Source organism: Suncus etruscus, chromosome 5, assembly GCF_024139225.1.
Source record: "Suncus etruscus isolate mSunEtr1 chromosome 5, mSunEtr1.pri.cur, whole genome shotgun sequence".
Lineage (NCBI taxonomy): Eukaryota > Metazoa > Chordata > Mammalia > Eulipotyphla > Soricidae > Suncus > Suncus etruscus.
This window is the reverse complement of record NC_064852.1, coordinates 100700413-100721586: the sequence shown is the minus strand read 5'-3', so window position 1 is coordinate 100721586 and position 21174 is coordinate 100700413. Positions and strand designations below refer to the sequence as shown.

General features: G+C 35.0%; 1 protein-coding gene across 1 annotated transcript in view; it reads right to left on the bottom strand.

Annotated features, from left to right (window-relative positions):
- The window catches only part of SCN9A (sodium voltage-gated channel alpha subunit 9), a 183234-nt gene that overhangs the window by 83313 nt on the left and 78747 nt on the right, over positions 1 to 21174 (bottom strand). Inside the window, exons 8-13 of the mRNA XM_049773376.1 lie at positions 14476 to 14539; positions 12459 to 12600; positions 9907 to 10113; positions 7646 to 7933; positions 5556 to 5927; positions 2189 to 2318 (exon numbers count right to left, since the gene is read on the bottom strand). Coding sequence (XP_049629333.1) covers positions 2189 to 2318; positions 5556 to 5927; positions 7646 to 7933; positions 9907 to 10113; positions 12459 to 12600; positions 14476 to 14539 — 1203 coding nt within the window. The remainder of the gene's footprint in view (positions 1 to 2188; positions 2319 to 5555; positions 5928 to 7645; positions 7934 to 9906; positions 10114 to 12458; positions 12601 to 14475; positions 14540 to 21174) is intronic.

Below are 21174 nucleotides of genomic sequence, written 5' to 3'. Positions count from 1 at the left end.
TGTTGTGTTTTGGGGTCACACCCGGCGGTGCTCAGGAATTACTCCTGTCTCTGCATTCAGAAATCGTTCCTGGCCCGAGCGATAGCATGGACGTAGTTTGCCTTACATGCAGAAGGTCAATGGTTCGAATCCTGGCATCCCATATGGTTCCTGAGCCTGCCAGGAGCTAGAGCCAGGAGCCCCGAACACTGCCAGGTGTGACCCAAAAACCAAAAAAAAAAAAAAAAAAAAGAAAGAAAGAAAGCCGGAAGGACGCCACGAACGAAGGAAGCAACGAAGGCAGGAAAGAAAGAAAGAAAGAAAGAAGAAAGAAAGAAAGAGAAAGAAAAAGAAAGAAAGAAAAAGAAGAAAGAAAGAAAGAAAGAAGAAAGAAAGAAAGAAAGAGAGAAAAGAAAGAAAGAAAGAAAAAGAAAAGAAAGAAAGAAGAAAAGAAAAGAAGAGAGAGAAGAGAGAAGAAAGAAAAGAAAGAAAGAAAGAAAGAAAGAAAGAAGAAAGAAAGAAAGAAAGAAAAAGAAAGAAAGAAAAGAGAGAGAAGAAAAGAAGAAGAGAAGAGAAAGAAAGAAAGAAAGAAAGAAGAAAGAAGAAAAGAAAGAAAGAAAGAAAGAAAAGAAAAGAAAAAGAAAAGAAAAGAAAAGAAAAGAAAAGAAAAGAAAAGAAAAGAAAAGAAAAGAAAAAAGAAAAGAAAAGAAAAGAAAAGAAAAGAAGGAAGTCACTCCTGGCAGGCTCGGGAGACTATATGGGATGCTGAGATTCAAACCACCATCCATCCTGGGTCAGATGTATGCAAGGCAAACGCTCTACCGCTTTGCCATCTCTTTGACCCCAGTTTATGGTTTTGATGCTTACACTGACCTCACTTCACCAACCCCCAAAGTGATCAAGATCCTCCGCCAATGTCCATCTGCCTTTTCTAGTCATTCCCTTCATCCTCCAAACCCCTGTCCTTTGCACTTCCTTCTTTGCTTATAGCTTTATAATTTAGGGTTGATGTTTTGTCAATACTGTCTATTCCTTTGTGTTCTCTCTCTCTTTCTCTCTATAACACCACAGATGATATTTTTCCTTCTCCCTCTGACTTATTTCATTAACATGATCATTTCCAGATACATCAAAGTTTCAGTGAACTGCAAGATGCCGTCTCTTCCTGTTTGTATAATATACTATTCTACATCCATACCATAACGTTTTTATCCATTCATCTGTCCTTGGATATTTGGGTTATTTCCGTATCATTCTATTGTAATAAGTACTGTGATGAATGTAGATGTGTACACATTTTTTTGAATTAAAGTTTTGTGTTTGGGGAGATGTCTAGAAATGAAATTTGTATGTCATACATAAAAGTCAAGGCCTTAAGATCTGAAGATAATCTATAAAATAAATTAACAAAAGCAGAGGCAAAACTCTTCAGGATATAGATCAGTGATATAGATCTCATAATATTATCACACCAACAAAGATAAAATACCAAAAATAAAAAATGGGATTATATCAAATTTAAAAGCTATTTTTGCATGTCAAAAGAAACTTGTTTTTTTGCACACAATATATCAGAAAACAGCAAAATCAAAACTATATAATACACTTACAAGGGTCAACAACAAACTGACCAATAACCTCATAAAAATTGGAGAGAGAAGATGAATAGAAAGTTCCACAAAGAATATATATGATAGCAAACAGCTGTATGAAATGCACTTATTTTCATTTATTAGAAAAATATTATTATATTATATTATTTCCTATTATTTTTAGGAAATTCAGATGAAGACAACAGTAAGATACTAAAACCTGTTTCTTTTTATTTTTATTAATGCCTGTTTCTATTGTTGAATACTTTATTTGTATATAATTTAAGCATATAAATATATAAAGAGTTTATTCATTGGTATTCATTGGTTGTCTTTACCATGGTCAACAATCATTTTATATTCTTCATAAAGTAATTTCAGGCTGACCAAAAACCTTTTTTTCTTTTTTTTTTTTTTTTTTTTTGTTTTTTGGGCCACACCCAGTGACACTCACAGGTTACTCCTGGGCTGGCTATGCACTCAGAAATAGCTCCTGGCTTGGGGAACCATCGGGGGATCGAATCATGGTCCGTCCTAGGCTAATGCAGGTAAGGCAGACACTCCAGCCCCCAAACCTTATTTTTTAAATACAAAGGATAAAGAATATTAATACTTACCTTCTACAGTGTTTGTTAATATGCTTGCTCTACTCATTGCTCTTTGTCTGAGATGAGGATCATTCAACATATCCTCAGAAAAAAGGAAAGAACTAGAACGTCTTTTTTTATGTATCTGATTTGTTGTGCCCTAAAATAAAAAAATTCATTATAACAAAATTTAAGGGTATAGTTAAAGTACGTATATAGGCATACTATAGCTGTGTGTAATTAAAAGTATAAAACTTTTTGTTAAACTTAAATCATAAGTAAGTTTATTGCTGACTGGCTCTTTAATAAGTGAATTCCTTAACCTTGCTTAGCCTAAGTTTTATAATGGTGATAATAATAATTGTCTTATGTTTTATTATAAAATAAAAAATAAAGTGATGTAATTTTATTGCTAGAATTACTCTCATCATTTCTCTTTCCACATATACAATTTGCTTGTGATTGTATGTGTGGGTACAGAAGGGTATAAAACTCATTACTCTCTAATCAATTTCCTTAATAATTTGTTGAGGTAACAGCATTAAAGGAGGTGACAATAATAATCATTACTTACTGACAAGGAAGACATAACTTTTTTGAGTGTCTAATGATTAAATGGCTGAGTTGGAAAAGAATAATTAAGACTAAAGAAAACTGCACTAAATGGAGAATGTAAGATTCATCTAAAAAAGTGTCTCCTGCCAGACAGGAGAATGAGCTATCTTAATAAAATACTTAAGTATAAAGGTTAAAATGACTTTTTCTTCATCTGAGCAAACACTGTGCTAGTTTAGTGAAGGCCAACAATGCATACATGCTCACACACATATATCAACTAGTGTTAATATTAAAACATACAAACAACTATATAATTTTACATTCTTCATCTATCAACTGACATACTGCTTATATGCAGCATACATATATGCACAATTTTTCAAACAAACATCATTCAAGAGCTTTAAGTTGTGTAGTGGTTTAGATACAGTTCTAAAGATGAATGTAATAAAATAGATATAGGCATAAATATGTGCTTGTACATAAACATATATGCATGTATGTATATGTGCAGTTATATACACAGGCACATCTTGAAATCATTTATATGTTTTATCTGATATAATCTCTAATTTCCTGATTTTCTTTAAGCAGAGCTTTTTATCTAAGACAAATGAGAATTTGATGAGTAAACAAATTCTCCATATTGCTAGTGTCCTGTTACCTTGCTATGCACTTTTTCATCTGAACTACAAACTATGACACAATATTATTTTTACTGTGCTTCAATTCAATTTCTCTAGATTTAAGGTTTTAAAATTTACAATGAACAATATAGTGTTAATGGTTTTCTGTATAAACATGTTAAATAAAATATTTTATGTAAAATTACTTCTAAATTTGATATAAATTACATGATATTGTAGAGATAACACATTTAATTGGAAAGAAATATATTAAAGATCTGATCCCATATAAACTGAACATGCTTGCTTTGTGTGAAAAACATCTTTGACAAAAGGGCTGAAGCTATCTCATGCAAGCACAGAAGTCACAAGGTACGTAAAAGCACATGCATTCATTCACTATTAGATATGTGTGCGACCATAGGTTTGAGGGAACATTATTTACATTCAAAGAACTGTAAAGGTATGAATCCATGCATGAACAGCATTAGTTTGAAATTTGTGAGCTTTGTCAAAGCCTTTGTTGATATTTAGTAATGGAGATTCACATAAGGGTTCTAAAGAAGAAACTTGGAACTCTGGAGGCCAGAAAAATCTTACTCCCAAGACTAACAAAATCCTTCTAATCTCTCTCAGTCATCTAAAATCTTTTTTTTTTGTTTGTTTGTTTGCTTTTTCGGGCCACACCCGTTTGATGCTCAGGGGTTACTCCTGGAAACGCGCTCAGAAATTGCCCCTGGCTTGGGGGGACCGTATGGGATGCCAGGGGATCGAACCATGGTCCTTCCTTGGCTAGCAATTGCAAGGCAGACACCTTACCTCTGGCGCCACCTTGCTGGCCCCAGGCATCTAAAATCTTAAAATTGTTTGAGAATATTTGTCTTGGATCATTCTTCTCTTCCTTTTATTTTGGTTGTGGTGTAAGAAAATCCTGGAGGTGTTTAAGTAGAATTCGTGGCATACTCTGCTTTTGTGCTCAGAGGTCACTTCTGAAAGCACACAGAGAACCAACCATGGCTCTAGGAACTGAGCAGGGGTCAGCTACATGCAAGGCAAGTGTTATAATCCCTTTACTATATTTGCACTCCAATTCTTTTTATCCTTTTATTTATTGTATTGACATATACATTGTAACTTTTTTTTTCAGACTCTAGATCTAAAATTTTCTTTTTAAATAAAAAGTTGCCTTAGTTTGGGGGTATCATATCTTTTTGTTCTTTATATTTCTTTGTTATGATATCTATAAAACATTGGAGAGAGCAACATATGGTGGTTTAATCCTGAAGAAAGAAAATAAAAAGGATGCAGTTCAAATTCCAGGACTAGTGTGAAGTGCTCATGAGCAAACTGTTCTTTCTATGTGCTTTAATAATTCTCCATGGAAAAGAAAGCATAGTGATATATTTCTTCATAGGGTTATTGTAAATGGTTTGTTATTGTTATTAATAATGCAAATAAGATCCCTTCTAAGAGGATATATAGTAAGTTTTAACATGGGAAAGATAGAAGGAGGCAGTAACTAAACCAAATTTCCAAACCAAAGAAATGGGTCATAATAACCTCTCAACCTGCTAAATAATATCTTCACTGTATTAACATATCTCACATTTTTTAAAAATAGGGCTCACGGGGCCGGAGAGATAGCATGGAGGTAAGGTGTTTGCCTTTCATGCAGAAGGTCCGTGGTTCAAATCCCGGCGTCTCATATGGTCCCCCGTGCCTGCCAGGAGCGATTTCTGAGCATAGAGCCAGGAGTAACCCCTGAGCACTGCCGGGTGTGACCCAAAAAAAAAAAAAAAAAAAAAAAAAAAAAAAAATAGGACTCACACTATCACTTTTTGTGGCTGTCAGACAGTGTGGGCCTTAAGATTTAGGGTTCAAAGCAAATGAGGTCAGGATCACCAGGGCCATCCCCAGAGGTACTCAGTGAGTCATCCTCAGTTTACTGATATATATCTTCTATAAAATATTTTCTTAAGTAATCTTTTATAATTTTTATTATAGCAATAGATTGTCTTTTATTGTCTTTTATTAGATGCCTAGCCCTAAGATAAGAGGACCATAGTAATGAATGAAACAAAGGTGTGTTTCTAGAAAAAGACAATTGCAAAATGCAGAGCCATTCATGGGACCAGAGGCAAGGACTCTCCGGAAGATATTGACTGATGCAAAATGAGGGTCAGCCATGCCTGAGCTATTAAAAACATCCTTACGCTGTCATCAGAAGTTGCCTTATCTATTATCACCTCTGGCAGAAGCTGTCCATTGGGGAGCATGAGGGCTGACGGTCCATCAACCAGGGAGACCACACCATTGCAGTCCACGACACTGTGCATCTTCCCGTTCACCGACAGCATTGGGGGGGACCTACTGGCTTGGCTGATGTTACTGCTACGCCGCTCCCGGGGTCTGTGGGGTACAAACAATGAGCCCCTTCTGCTTTCAATGTCTCCAAAAATGCTGTGCTCATCATCCGCAAACTCAGTCTCAGATCCAATGTCTTTTCCCCGACCCTTGAAACTGAAAAGGCTTGTTCTGCTGCTGCGCCTTGCAGAAAACAAGGAGCCACGAATGCTGAGTGGTGACTGCAGAAAAAAAAAAAAAAAAAAGTGACATAATTATGTAGAAGCACCTAAAAATAGAAGTGCATTCACACACTCTTGGAACCAGTGACCTGAGGACAAGTAGCTCTACTGCTTTAATAGAAACTTATACAAAAAAGTAACATTGAGGCCCAAAACCTCAAGGAATGTTTTTGGTGCATTCCAACACTTAGAACTCCAATTTATATAGTGATAACTCAGTTTAACAATTACCCTCTGGGCCGGAGAGATAGCATGGAGGTAAGGCATTTGCCTTTCATGCAGAAGGACTGTGGTTCGAATCCCAGCATCCCATATGGTCCCCTCTGCCTGCCAGGGACAATTTCTGAGCGTAGAGCCAGGAGTAACCCCTGAGCGCTGCCAGGTGTGACCCCAAAACAAAAAACAAAACAAAACAAAAAAAAAAAGAATTGCCCTATAATGGCAATGAGTTCACAGTATCATAAAGCAATAATATTTGCAAGCAAAGTTGTCCCAATATCAAAGAAGATAAAAGTTTACTTTTCTATGGCTTCTGTTCTGAAAAAATTATGTCCACAAATCAATGAATAATCTGTGGGAGTATCTAATTCAATAAATAAAATATTTATCATGGAAAAGACAAAGTGGCAGGCATTGTGAAAAATGGAAAATGATTATGACAAGACTTTTGCCTTAAAAATAGCTGCTCTCACATGTAATCAAGTTCTATATCCTCTAATAAATTATGAAATCTTAGAAGGAAGAAACATTTGTTTTTGTGCGTTTCTAACAGGGTCTCCAGCAGAAGCCAGGAATTTTATTTTGTTTTTGTTATGGGGCCAGATCAGGCAGTGATCAGGGCTTACTATTGCTTCTAGGCTTAGTAATCATTCCTGGCATGACTCAGGGAACCATGTTAGGTACCAGGGAATGATCCCGGGTTGGCCATATGCAAGGCAAATGCCCTAACTACTGAACTATTATTTCAGCCCAAAGCTAGAAATGTTAAATGAAGACATTAATGAGAACGAAAGTAAAATGTGTAGGCCATATCTACAATGGCAAAGAATAGAGATTAGTTCTCAAACAACAAAACATTAGAAAATACAGCTGAAATTGAAAATATAAAAAATAGTCATATCATAAATGTCATAAATTTCTACAGGTGTTCTCATGAAAATATTGCTTACTAGTGATGAAATAATTCCAAAGCTATAAGATTCCTTATTTTATTTTGGTTTTTGGGCCATACACAGTGGCCTTAGGGGTAACTCCTGGCTCTGCGCTTAGAAATCATTCCTGGTTGGCTTGGGGGACCACATGGTATGCTGGGGATTAAACCTGGGTCCATCCTGGGTCTGCAGCATGCAAGGCAAATGCAAGGCGAATACCACTGAGTTAACGCTCTGGACCCACTATGAGATTCTTAATGGTAGGACTAGAGGACTGGGTCATATTGTTCAGTGCTTCTTTATACCTTTCCATTTATGGCTCTGAGTTTGATTCCCAGTTCTCTCCCCCAAAAAAGTTTGTCAAACTTTATAGTTAGTGCAAAACTAACTACATTTGTGTCCTCTCCATCTATACTCAGTAATCCATAGTTGGTTTTTTTTAAACCTAAAATCATAACAATTACATCAACACTAATCTGATGAGGTCTCCTTCCCTTATAATAAAGCATTTTGTTCTAATCCTAGTTCCAGAGATACACATTAGTGACTTTCGCATTTCCATGGTACCTGATTAGGGGTAGAGAGTCTCTTTTCACGTGCTCTTTTATGCCCTTCAACACCGAGGTGAATGCTCTTCCTTTGGATACTCTCCTCTGATTCTGATTTAGACAATTTTTCATCATCCCTCTTTTCTTCTCCACTAGAAAGCTTCTTTTGATTCTTTTTCTTTCTTCTGTTTCTCCTTTCTTTAGCACTTTTAGAGCTCAGCTTGGATGTTTCTGAAGAACTCTCAGAAAGACCCATAATTCTACTTCTGCTAATACTTGTATATTCAGCAGCTGCCATTGCTATTGCCTATTTGATCAAGAGATCACAATAGAGTAATTTATTTGGGACCAGCTCTGTACCATGAATTTAATTACACTTACATATGATTATGTAGCATGTATGTGAAAGAAATGGCATTTCTTTGTTCAATGACAAGACATCTTTATGTATCAATGAGCAGCACATGTTTACTGCTTCTTAAGCATTCTAATAAAATCTATTGTACTTATAAATGGAACCATTATAAACTATAACATTTATAATAAAGTAATATTTTAAGTATACTACAAAGTTTTACTAAGTATGGGACATAAAATTATAACAAGGATTTAGTTAGTTAAGTAATTAATATGTTTTGTTTGTGCAATTAACTCAACATTTCCAACAAAATCATGTACTTTAATAAAAACTAAGATTTCTGACATTAAAATTACTACAAAATAATATAAAAATTATACACAAGGGATACCTACCAAACCTTGAGTTACATTAGTGCTCTGATTTTATAAAAATAAATTTTATAATTAAAATAAAACATTCCCTGTAAAAATGTGGTAATAAGAACCAGTGTGAATAAAAGATCACTCAATCTGACATTCAAAATTATGTCAATATTCATTCTAATCTTTATGTAGAATTTAAATATTGCTGCTTTTTTATACTGTTTTGTGTCCTATTACATAATATATTACTATAGTAACAGCTTCCCCTGTTATTTCCCTGTGCTTTCTGATAGTTATTATTATTAAAATATTGTACTGAGGGTCAGAGAAACAGTTCAGTTTTCAGTTCAGAAACAGTTTTGTCACACCACAAAATAATATACCAAAACATATTTCTGCATCAAAGTCTTTAATCTTATATAATTAAATTATATAGAATTTGTTTATATGATTATATGTAACTATATATGTAATATATTAAATTATATAAATCATATTTAATCTTATATAGATTAAATCCCTTGAAGAGGGCCAACCTGAGCAAAACCATCTAACAAGTTATTAATTTCTTTGTTATTGATTATGTGATCTTTAATGCTGATTCCTCATGCAGATAATTCTAACACCACACCCATCATCACTACTGTACTCACTTCCCAGGGATCTCAAAACCACTGTCTTTCAGCCCTCACCTCCCCATCACTCAGTTGTGTGAATCAGTTCTCACTAGATTGTCTTTAGTCCTTTGTTACTAAGTGTTGATACTCAAAGGGATATCTAAAATTTTGGTTCTCTGAATACAAATCTTTTATTTCCATGTAAATACCATAGAAGAAAAATAAGGAAGAATTGACAGGAATTGGCAAGTGTAAGTGTCTTTTTGTTAGCATTGATTCTATAAAAAAAAATCTTTTCAACATTTTATGAAAAGAATATAAATTAGTTCTTTACTTCATGAAGTACTTGTTAACTTTAATATCAAAGTAATTTACCATATGACTTGGAAGAGAGCATGAGTGATAAAACAGCACATACATAGCATGTGTGAGGTTCTGAGTTTGATCCTGCATGACCTCTTTTCCCTAGACCAGCACTGCATGGACATGGTGTACCATGAGCATACATCATCAGGTCCATACCCACAGCAAGGAGTAGCCCCAATAAAAACAAATACATAGTACACACACACACACATACATATATATATATATACATATATATATATAACTGTACACACAATTCTTTGGGAAAATGTAACATGTGAATTAGAGACTTTGCATGATGCCAAGTATACTCATGTGTTGTGGGTAACAGGTTTAGGAGGAATGGTCTTAGAACATTTTTGATGCTTAAATTAGCTCATTATGGGATGTGCTAAGGAGTTGAAGTCACATATAATTCTCTCAGAAATAGTTATTTCAATCACATCACAATGAATAATTGCTTTATATAAAAGCACTAATTAGGGAAAGATTCCTTGGACAATGTTGAACACAGATATATATGGTCCCATTTCATTTAAACTTCTACCAAGAATTTTAAATCAAATAATATTACCTCAGCTTCTTCTTGTTCTTTCTTAAGTCGATCTAACATTTGTTGAAATTCTAACTCTTTCTGCCTAGCTTCTTCCAAGTTTGCTTGGTTCTGTTCTTCATAGGCCATGGCAACTACAGCAAGGATCAGGTTTATCAGATAAAAGGAGCCCAGGAAAATCACCACCACAAAGAAGATCATGTAGGTTTTCCCAGCAGCACGTAGTGTCTAGTGAAAATGAAAATAACTATTTTAATAGTGCAGTTTGTGTTGTAAATTACTTTCAGTACAAAGGATATAGCAATCTATTAAAATGTGCTAAATTAGTATGATTCTAGATTATTATTAATTATAATAATTGATTTTCTCCCACAGTCTGAAATCACTTAAAATATAGCTGCTTTACTCATTTTTCTAACTTTACTAGCACATAATTTCTTTGGTCTTGTAATATGTAGAGCATTATACTGATGACATGCTATCTTCTTTTTTACTTAACAATACTCATGATAATGAATTATATTAATGCTAGGTAGACAACCTTACTATAAAAATGAGCTGTTTATGTTATGTGTTTTAAATGAACATCATTAACACCTTTCAGTGTCATATATGGTCCAAATTGATATTAGATGAAAATAAGTCTCTCCTATCTTTGTTGCTTACTCAATTCTCTCCTTTGTCAATTGTTATTATGGTTTATTTTATTAGGTTTAAATGTAATAATAAAATGGTAAGACAATGGATATACTCTTAATTTTTAAATTCATTCTTGTTTATACTGGGTTTCTAAAACTTATGAGTAATTTTGGCTTCACAGATCTCAGTCAGATAGTGTCTCTATTTAAGCTAACATTTTAGCTTTACTCTTCAGACAGGTGGAAATCATTTATCACTGCAGTTTGGACTTGCATTTCTTTAATTTTGAGTTAAGTGGCCATCTCTTTTCATTTATTAAATATATTTTTGTTTGTTTTTATTTTTGGGTTACATCCGGCAGTGCTCATGGGTCACTCCTGGCTCTATGCTCAGAAATCACTCCTGGCAGGCTCAGGGGACCATATGGGATGCCGGGATTCGAACCACCATCCTTCTGCATGTAAGGCAAATGCCTTACCTCCATGTTATTTCTCCAGCCCCATCTTTTGTTATTTTTCTGGTGAATATGTTTTATCTACTTTCTGAATTCATTTCCATATTCTTAAATATCAAACATAACTTATCCAAAAGAAAATTTTCAATTTGAGAAAAGTGATGTCATTATACAAAATAATCACTTTTGATCTTTTTCCTACTATGGTTGTAGCTAAGAAATCATAGGTGAAAAGACAGATACCAAAGGTTCAAGAGCTTTACATTCTAGAAATAATAGATGGCCATATGAGTTAACAATTGCAGTATAAGTAGTAGATATCACAAGCTAAAGAATATTTAAAAATATGAAAATTGTGGAGAATAGAGAAAAATTATGTGAAGTAAATTTGGTGGTTTTTAAAATTTTTGCATGAATTTCCTAGGACTGTTATAATAAAATATGAAGGCAGGATGGTTTAAACAGCAGAAATCAACTTGATCATTACAGAGGATAGAACCCAAGATCTAAGCATACTTGTTTTCTTTTGATTACTCTGTCCATGGCTTATATGAAATCACCTTCTCTCTAAATACTAATACAGTCCTTTTCTGATGTATTCATTTTTGGTTTCTCTCTTGTCATGCCTTAACTTCTTCTTACCAGAGCACTAGCCAGACTGTATAAGTGTCTACCCTTAAGGCCTTATTTGTTTCATGGTTTCCTCTTTAAAGGCCCTGACTCAAAATATAGTAATTCTAAGGTACAGGGAGTTTGGGCTTCACCATATATACTTGGAATAATACAATTAAATTTATAACAAATATACTGAAGCTCAAAAAGCTAAAATATTCAAAACACAGGAAATAGAGGGCATTTATGTCAGGGCATTTCAACAAGCACAAGTAGGAAACAAGTGTAGGAGAATGTTATTTTACCTTTTCAATTATGTGTGGAGTAACTAAAGGACTGTTATATTTGAAAGCTGAAAGAGTTCTAGAGAAAGGTAAGTCTAGAACTAATAATAAAACTAATAATAAAAATAATTTCTTTTTATTTATTATTTTTATCGATAGTAAAATAATTTATTTTTATTAATAATAGACATTATTATTATGGGGTGGGCCAGAGTAGTGGGGCAAGCAGAAGGGCAGTTTCCTTCTATGTGCTAACCTCGGACAGACAGTTGTTTGATCCCTGTATGGTCCCATATGGTCCCCCAAGCCTGGAGCAATTTCTGAGCACATACCCAGAAGTAACCCCTGAGCCTCACCAGGTGTGGCCCAAAAAGCAAAAAAAAAATTATATATATATGTATTATGTTAAAAACATGTCATTGTAAATAGTGCTACAAACAGATCATGGCTCATTTTACCAATAAGCCAGTAAAATCTTCTCCATTATAAACTGGACTAAACATCTTATTTATGACTGTTAAGAAATATACATCATAATTTTTATGTCATTAAAACATGCAGTGAATCTTGCTGTTAGCACTTACTTGTTGATAAAGATTTTCCCAATAATCTTGAGTCATAAGCCGAAATAAGGCTAAGAAGGCCCAGCTAAATGTGTCAAAGCTCGTATAGCCATAATCAGGATTTCTGCCAACTTTTATACATTTGTATCCTTCTGGACACTGACTGAATTTAAAAAAAAAAATCACGTTAGAATTGTCTTTAGTGTGGTAACATACTCAAAAAAATTAGAACTATAATTCTCAATTTTTTTTTTTTTTTGGTTTTTGGGCCACACCCGGCGGTGCTCAGGGGTTACTCCTGGTTGTCTGCTCAGAAATAGCTCCTGGCAGGCACGGGGGACCATATGGGACACCGGGATTCGAACCAACCACCTTTGGTCCTGGATCGGCTGCTTGCAAGGCAAACACTGCTGTGCTATCTCTCCGGGCCCTATAATTCTCAATTTTTAAGGAAATAATACAAAAATGAATCCCATTATAAAGAATCATGAAGAACTGGGTTTACATTCTATTACTACTATTCACTGGTTGGTGACATTCAAATTATTTAAATAGCACAAGAAGGCAGAGTTCCTTGTTTCTGAAAGAAAAGGTAATACTATATACCTCAGAGTGTGAAAATGATTATGCAGAATTTTAAAAATATCATTTATGTCAACTATCTATCCTCATTCCTATACACACACAAAGCATTTAATAAATAGGAGCTGTTATTACTACATCATGACAATCACATCAAAACTGAGAAACTTTTATAAAAAAATTTTTATCCATAATGATATATATATATATACCCATATTGTCTTTCCATATTGTTTTTGGAGTGAATATGAATAAGAATGAATAAGTGAATAAGACAAAAATAGTCAAAATAGGGCCAGGATAAATAGTAATAGTTTAGTGTTCTTACCAACCATGTGTCTGGAAGAATTCAATTCCTGCCTGGCCCCACATGGTCCCTCTAGTATCATCTAGTGTATCACTGGTAGCTCCTTTGCACCAATTGTAGCAAGGCTCCATGGCTTGGAGGCTCTTACAACACAAGGGTGGCATGGGTAATAACACACATAACTGCATCCCCTGCCTTGTATTGAACCTCAATCAAAATAACGGGAAACACTAATGGGCCCCCAGGCCTCTGAGCACTACTTTGGAGCCTCCATACTCTTCCAAAGACAAGATATATCAATTGTGTAAGTTCACATACTTTTTGTAGATTTTTAGATTCATGTATAGATGCCACTATAAACACAGCATTCTAAGATATCTTTGGAAGCATAATTATTATCTTTACTTACAAGTTTTAGTATAATGGATCCTACTAATAATACCCAGACAAGGAGCAAAAACAAAAGCCTTACAACAACAATAGAATGGATATGTCATAAATTACAAAATGAGTGTTAAAAATTCTTTTTTTTTGGTTTTTGGGCCACACCCGGCAGAGCTCAGGGGTTACTCCTAGCTATCTGCTCAGAAATAGCTCCTGACAGGCACGAGGGACCATATGGGATACCAGGATGCGAACCAACCACCTTAGGTCCTGGATCGGCTGCTTACAAGGTAAACACCACTGTGCTATCTCTCCGGTCCTGGTGTTAAAATTTCTTTACCCAAATAATGAGATACTGGAATTTAGAATGACCAAACTGTCATTACCTTCTGCAACACTAAATCATACCTGACTGACAGATGAGATAAAATTGTGAATAGAAATAAAGGTTGCTTCGTCATTCTTCTTTCAAAAAAGTAAAAGGTTTAAATGACCCTACCAATTTTCTGTGGAAATTCCTGGAAGTAACTTTAATATTCTTTAAGATTTATGTGAATTTCAGTTTTTCTAATTCAACCATTACATGAAAGTATATATTTCAAAAGTACATTTTTTAAAAATATGAACTCATTGTGAGAAAATGAGTAAAATAATGTATGAAATAATACGTAGGATCATGAAGCATAATACAGAATCACAAGTGTGCATTACCAAACTGAATATAAATGTCCTTTTTAGTTGCAGAAATTACAAGAAATCACATACCCTGAGTCTGTGCTAGAACCACAAAGAAGAGCATCTTTGGATCCCTCCAAGTAATAAAAATATTCTGTTCAGAAGGAAATTGAATATAACATTAACAAAGTGTAAGCTTTGAAACTGGCACAGCAGGTAAGTTTATAAATACAGACATATTCATATATTGAGGCCAAGTTATAGGCAATAGACAGGTTATTATATAATAAATAGGCATTTATTATATTTTCATATATTATCCTTAAAATATTTATTGATAACCTCTATGATTCAAACAGTAAAGATGTTGCTAAACATGTTAAAGGTTTTAGTTTTATCATCATTCTCTATATTTAGTAGGGACAGAAATTTGCAGTATGAAAAGAAAACTAAGTAGCTATATAGGCTATGTTACAGATAGTTATAAATGAACAAATGAAAAAAATTGATAAAATGTAGTAACTTGAGCTTTTCTAAAGATATGATATTTGAGGGACCAAAGAAATAGCTCAAAAATTAGTGAACTTGTTTTATTTCTTCCCTGGCACTACATGGTTCTCTACACAATGCCAGAAGTGGCTACAAGGCACTGAATTAGGAGTAGCCCTGAACACTAAAATTCTGACCCCAAAACGATTATAAAAAAGGGAAATGACATGTATACTGAAACCTAAATACTATAGAATGTAGTATAAAGTAAATAAATAAATGTATAAATGTATATAAATATAGAATTCAGTAACTCGAAGACTGATAGTTATCTTGGTAGGGAGAAGACCAAGATAAAATTAAAAATATAAAATTAAAAAAAATAAAAGAAAAGTCCTTGAAGCAGAAATGAAAAGAACTATATCAGTTGACATATGGAAGAAATAGTGAGTTAGTCAACCTGGTTACAAAGTAGTGAGCAGAAAGGACTATAGTGGAAAACTTAAAGAAACAAAAACAGGTAAGCTGTTGCATGTCACAAAAGAAGTTTATGTTTTTAGGATTGATTAGAAGTAACACATATAAGAGATAGTAAATATTGCTCTAAAATATCTTTGTGATTGCTTTGCATACAATGAAATAAAAGAGAGCAAGTGTGGAAGCAAAGATACCAGTTATGAGGCAGTAGTGAGAAATCACATAGTCAAAATAAAAATAAGAGCAACTATGGAATAAAGAAAAGTAAATAACGAGCCAGGGGCGATTTCTGAGCGCATAGCCAGGAGTAACCCCTGAGTGTCAAACGGGTGTGGCCCAAAAACCAAAAAAAAAAAAGAAAAAGAAAAGTAAATAAAAATAGAGTGTAAAAGATTTGCTGATGACATGTGTGCAGGGTGTGTGGAGCTGAGAGAACACAAGAATGAATACTTGTGGTGACATTTCGATGGAGAAGAAAGGAAAGAAATGACTGGAAGACACTTTGGACAATGGTGATGGGAATAAAAAAATAAAAGAAATGACTGGAAAAAATATTGGAAGTTCTATATAGATATTTTAAGTTTAAGATGAGCTTTTTGATCTTGGTCTATTTTTCTTAAGTAGGAGAATAAATAAGAAAGTCTTGAATTTACTGTAATTATCAAGGGTGTAGCTATAAAGATAGAGGCTTTGACCAAGTAAACTGATTTCAAGACATGGAACTTGAAGAGTTAATATGAAACAAAAGTGTAGCCAGGAAAGGGGAGAGAAGAGATGAATTACTCAGATAGCTCTAACTATTCTAGGAGCAAAGGAGTCAGCAAGGTAGCACCATTAGATGGACAAAATTTTTGTGTTTTGTTACAAATTAATATTTCTTCTGAATTTATTATTCTTCAGGTATTTGATAACAAGGTATTAAAATAAATGCATATTTTCTCTTTAATCATATTTTTGTGCCAATTTCAGATGTAAAGGATCTTGTAAGAGATCTCACTCACTATTTAGACCTATTTCAAGACAGATAACTGCTTCAACTCACATTGTGTAGAAGTATAAAGGATTAATACATATATATTTATATATTTAATATATTGATATATAGTACAAACTTCTTATTAGGTTCAATTCAAAGGAATAAAGATACAATTATTAGCATTTTTGAGTAATTATGAAAGAATGATTTTGCAATTCAATATACTTGGCAAATTTTTACCCTATCGAAGGTGAATTATTTTTACTAATCTTTAAAGTATAAAAAATAAATAAATTGCTCTCTGGTAAATGTGAATGCCCTGACTGTATGGATGCTGATGGACAGAAATTGGCCAATTTATTCATGAAGCATGAGGTGGGTCGGGAAGTACACACACTGATTCCTGCTGGTTTCTGCCGAGAGTCAGAAGGGCGCAGAAGCCATCTTGGCCACGCAATATCCAGCTGCCAGAGACTGGATTTCATTAGCGTTCCTGCCAGTGATCCTGCCTGCTTCAGAGCTGCCTGAGACTGGATTTCATCTGCGTTCCTGCCAGCTATCTTGCCTGCTTCAGAGGTGGGTCGGGACATACAGACACTGATTCCTGCTGGTTTCTGCCAGGAGACAGAAGGGTGCAGAAGCCATCTTGGGTCATGCTGTTTTCAGCTGCCTGAGACTGGATTTCATCAGCATTCCTGCAGGTGATCGTGACTGCTTCAGAGGTGAATGTCAATTTTCTGGGTGACCCTGAAGACCACAGTGAAAGTTTTGGAGACTTTAACCTCTTTCACCTTTGTCAGTAAGAGGATGGGAAGCCCCAAACATCTGAGGGGATTAGCCATTTCAGACTAGGATTAAAATTCTAAAGGATTTCTAGGAACTCAGATGCTAGCACCCCTATCTGACTGTCTTCTGTGCTGTGCAGCATTTTCGGCCTGATTTCACCCTGTGTGTGGCTCATCTGCGGACAGCTCGCCTTCCCTGGGGCCTTCCCTGGAGGTGAGTTTACACGTCCAGAAAGGGGGAAGCCGCTGAACTCTGCTGGAACTCAGATGCCAGCACCCCTTATCTGCCTCTCTTCTGTGCTGTGCTGCATTTTTGGCCTGATTTCATCTTGTATGTGGCTCATCTGTGGCTCATCTCGCCTTCCCTGGAAGTGAGTTTACACGCCCGGAAAGGGAGGAGCCAGAGAAGCACAGCTGCTCCGCTTTGCTTTGCAGCATGCATATCATTTAGCCAGTGAATACAACACGTAGAAAAACCCACAAGTGTGACAATGGGGAAACAACGCAGGCCAGCACCAGACATAGAGAATGACGATGTCAACTCTGATGACTTGAACATGACCAACCAACTAGTCAGTCTCTCAGATAAGGAGTTTAGAGTCGCAATATGGAAGATGTTCAAAGAACTCAAAGAAAGTATAGAAGAGAACACTAATAAGAATCAAGAGAATATTAAGATAGAAATCAGAAAACTCCAAAGTGAAATTTCAGATCAAATATCAAATCTGAAAAACTCAGTAGATGAATTAAAGAAAAACATAGTTGAGCTTTCCCATGGGTTAACAACAGCTGAGGATAGAATTAGTACACTGGAAGATGAGATGAATAACAATTCCATACAGCAGAAGAAATTGGAAAAAGCCTTAAAGCAAATGATCAAACAATGGAAAAATTACTCAAAGAATGGGAACAGATGAAAATAAAAGTCTATGATAAGATCAACAGAAACAACATAAGAATCATTGGAGTCCCAGAGACTCAGGAAGAAAATCTCCAGGAAGCATCAACGGTCAATAACATCATTAAAGAGAAACTACCAGAGTTAAAGAATACATGCGATCAAATCCTGCATGCCCGAAGAGTACCAACTAAAAGAGACCCCAGAAAAAAACACCCCAGGACACATCCTAGTCACAATGACGAATCCCACAGATAGAAACAGATATTCTGAAAGCAGCAATATCAAAAAGAGAAATTACATTCAAGGGAACATCCTTGAGAATTACTGCAGACCTGTCACCTGAGACACTCAAGGCCAGACAGTGGTGGGACATATTGACAAAACTCAATGAAATAAATGCTTCGCCTAGAATACTGCACCCAGCAAAACTCACTTTCAGGTTTGAAGGAACAATACATGGTTTCACAGACAAACAACAGCTCAGAAACTTTGCAGACTCAAAAGCATTCTTAAAAAAAAAAAAACAACTGAACCGCCTACTTTAAGACAAGACTGACCAACAGACACACCAAACTTCGATATAAAGATGGCAATAACTCCTATGACAATTCTTTCTCTGAATGTCAATGGACTAAATGCACCAGTTAAGAGACACAGAGTGGCTAAATGGATCAAAAAACTCAATCCAACCCTCTGCTGTCTACAAGAAACACACCTGAACAGTCAGAACAAACATAGACTCAAAATAAAAGGCTGGAGGATAAATACCCAAGCAAACAACACCCATAAAAAAGTTGGAGTGGCCATATTAATATCAGATGATGCAAACTTTATACTCAGAAAAGTTATAAGGGACAAAGATGGACATTTTGTATTAATCAAGTGATATGTACAGCAGGAAGAAATCACTCTCTTAAACATATATGGATTGAATGAGGGGCCAGCAAAATATTTAATAAAATTGTTGACAAATCTGAAAAATAATACCAATAACAACACAATAATTGTGGGAGACTTTAACACGGCATTGTCAACACCTGACAGGTCAACCAGACAGAAACCCAACAAGAATATACTAAACCTGAAAAGAGAAATGGAAGAAAGAGGTCTAGTAGATATATACAGGACACTCCACCTCCAGAAGCCTGGATACACATTCTTCTCTAATGTACATGAGACATTCTCCAGGATAGACTACATGCTAGCACATAAAACATACCTCCATAATATCAAGAGGATAGAAATTTTGCAGGCTACCTTCGCTGACCACAAGTCCCTGAAATTATATGTGAACTACAAAGGGACATAGAAGAAAAACTTTAATACCTGAAATTTAAACAGCCTAATACTGAATAACCAGTGGATCCGAGAGGAAATCAAAGAGGAAATCAAAACCTTCCTGAAAACAAATGACAATGGAGACACAAACTATCAGAACCTATGGGACACAGCAAAAGCAGTACTGAGAGGAAAATTTATAGCTTTGCAAGCACACATCAGGAAAGAAGAAGGGGCATACCTGATTAGCTTAATAATACAGCTCATAGAATTAGAAAATACTCAAGAAAAGGACCCAAAAATAGGGAGGCAGAAGGAAATAACAAAGCTGAGAGCAGAAATCAAAGAAGTGGAAACCCAAAAAATAATCCAAAAGATCAATGAAAGCAGAAGTTGGTTCTTTGAAAAAATAAACAAGATTGATAGACCACTGGGAAAACTAACAAAGAAAGAGAGAGAGAGAAAAACTTGATAACTCATATTAAGAATGAAAAAGGAGAGATCACTACTGATATGGTAGAGATCCAAAGGGTAATCAAAAACTACTTTGAGAAACTCTATGCCACTAAAAATGAAAACCTGGAAGAAATGGATAATTTTTTGAACTCTTATAATCTTCCACGGTTGAATGAAGAGGATGTAGCATATCTAAACACACCCATCACTATTGAAGAAATTAAGACAGTAATCAAATGTCTGCCAAAAAACAAATGTCCAGGCTCAGATAGATTTACTAATGAATTCTTTCAAACCTTTCAAGAGGAATTTCTACCAATCCTGGCAAGACTCTTTCATTAAATCAAAAAAACAGGAACACTTCCAAATAGCTTTTATGAAGCCAACATCACCTTGATACCTAATCCAGACAGAGATGCTACCAAAAAAGAAAATTATAGACCAATATCGCTGATGAATACAGAAGCAATGATCCTCAACAAAATCCTGGCAAATAGGATTCAATGCCTCATTAAGAAGATCATCCACTACGATCAAGTAGGCTTCATCCCAGGAATGCAAGGCTAGTTTAACATCCGTAAATCTATCAACATAATACACAACATCAACAACAAGAAAAATAGAAATCAAATGATCATATCAATAGACCCAGAGAAAGCATTTGGTAAGGTCCAACACCCATTCTTGATCAAAACTCTCAGCAAGATGGGAATGAAAGGAACCTTTCTCAATATAGTTAAGGCCATATACCACAAGCCAGAGGCAAATATTGACCTCAATGGAGAAAAACTAAAAGCCTTCCTCTAAATTCTGGCATAAGAAAAGGCTATCTTCTCTCACCACTCCTATTCAACATAGCACTGGAAATACTTGCTGTAGCGATTAGGCAAGAAAAAGATATTAAGGGAATCCAGATAGGAAAGGAAGAAGTCAATTTTTCACTGTTTGCAGATGACATGATACTCTACTTAGAAAACCCTAAAGTCTCTATGAAAAAGCTTCTAGAAACATAGACTTATATAGCATGGTGGCAGGCTACAAAATTACCACTCTAAAATCAATGGCCTTTCTATACACCAATAAAAATAAGGAAGAAATGGACATTATGAAAACAACCCCATTCACAATAGTGCCACACAAACTCAAATATCTTGGAATCAACTTGACTAAAAATGTGAAGGACCTATACAAAGAAAACTATAAAACTCTGCTCCAAGAAATAAGAGAGGACACGTGGAAATGGAAACACATACCCAGCTCATGAATTGGCAGGATTAACATCATTAAAATAGCAATACTCCTCAAAGCATTGTACAGATTTAATGTGATCCCTCTAAATGCATCCATGGGTATCCATGACATTCTTCAAAGAGGTAGATCAGGCACTTTTGAAATTCATTTGGAACAATAAACACCCTAGAATAGCT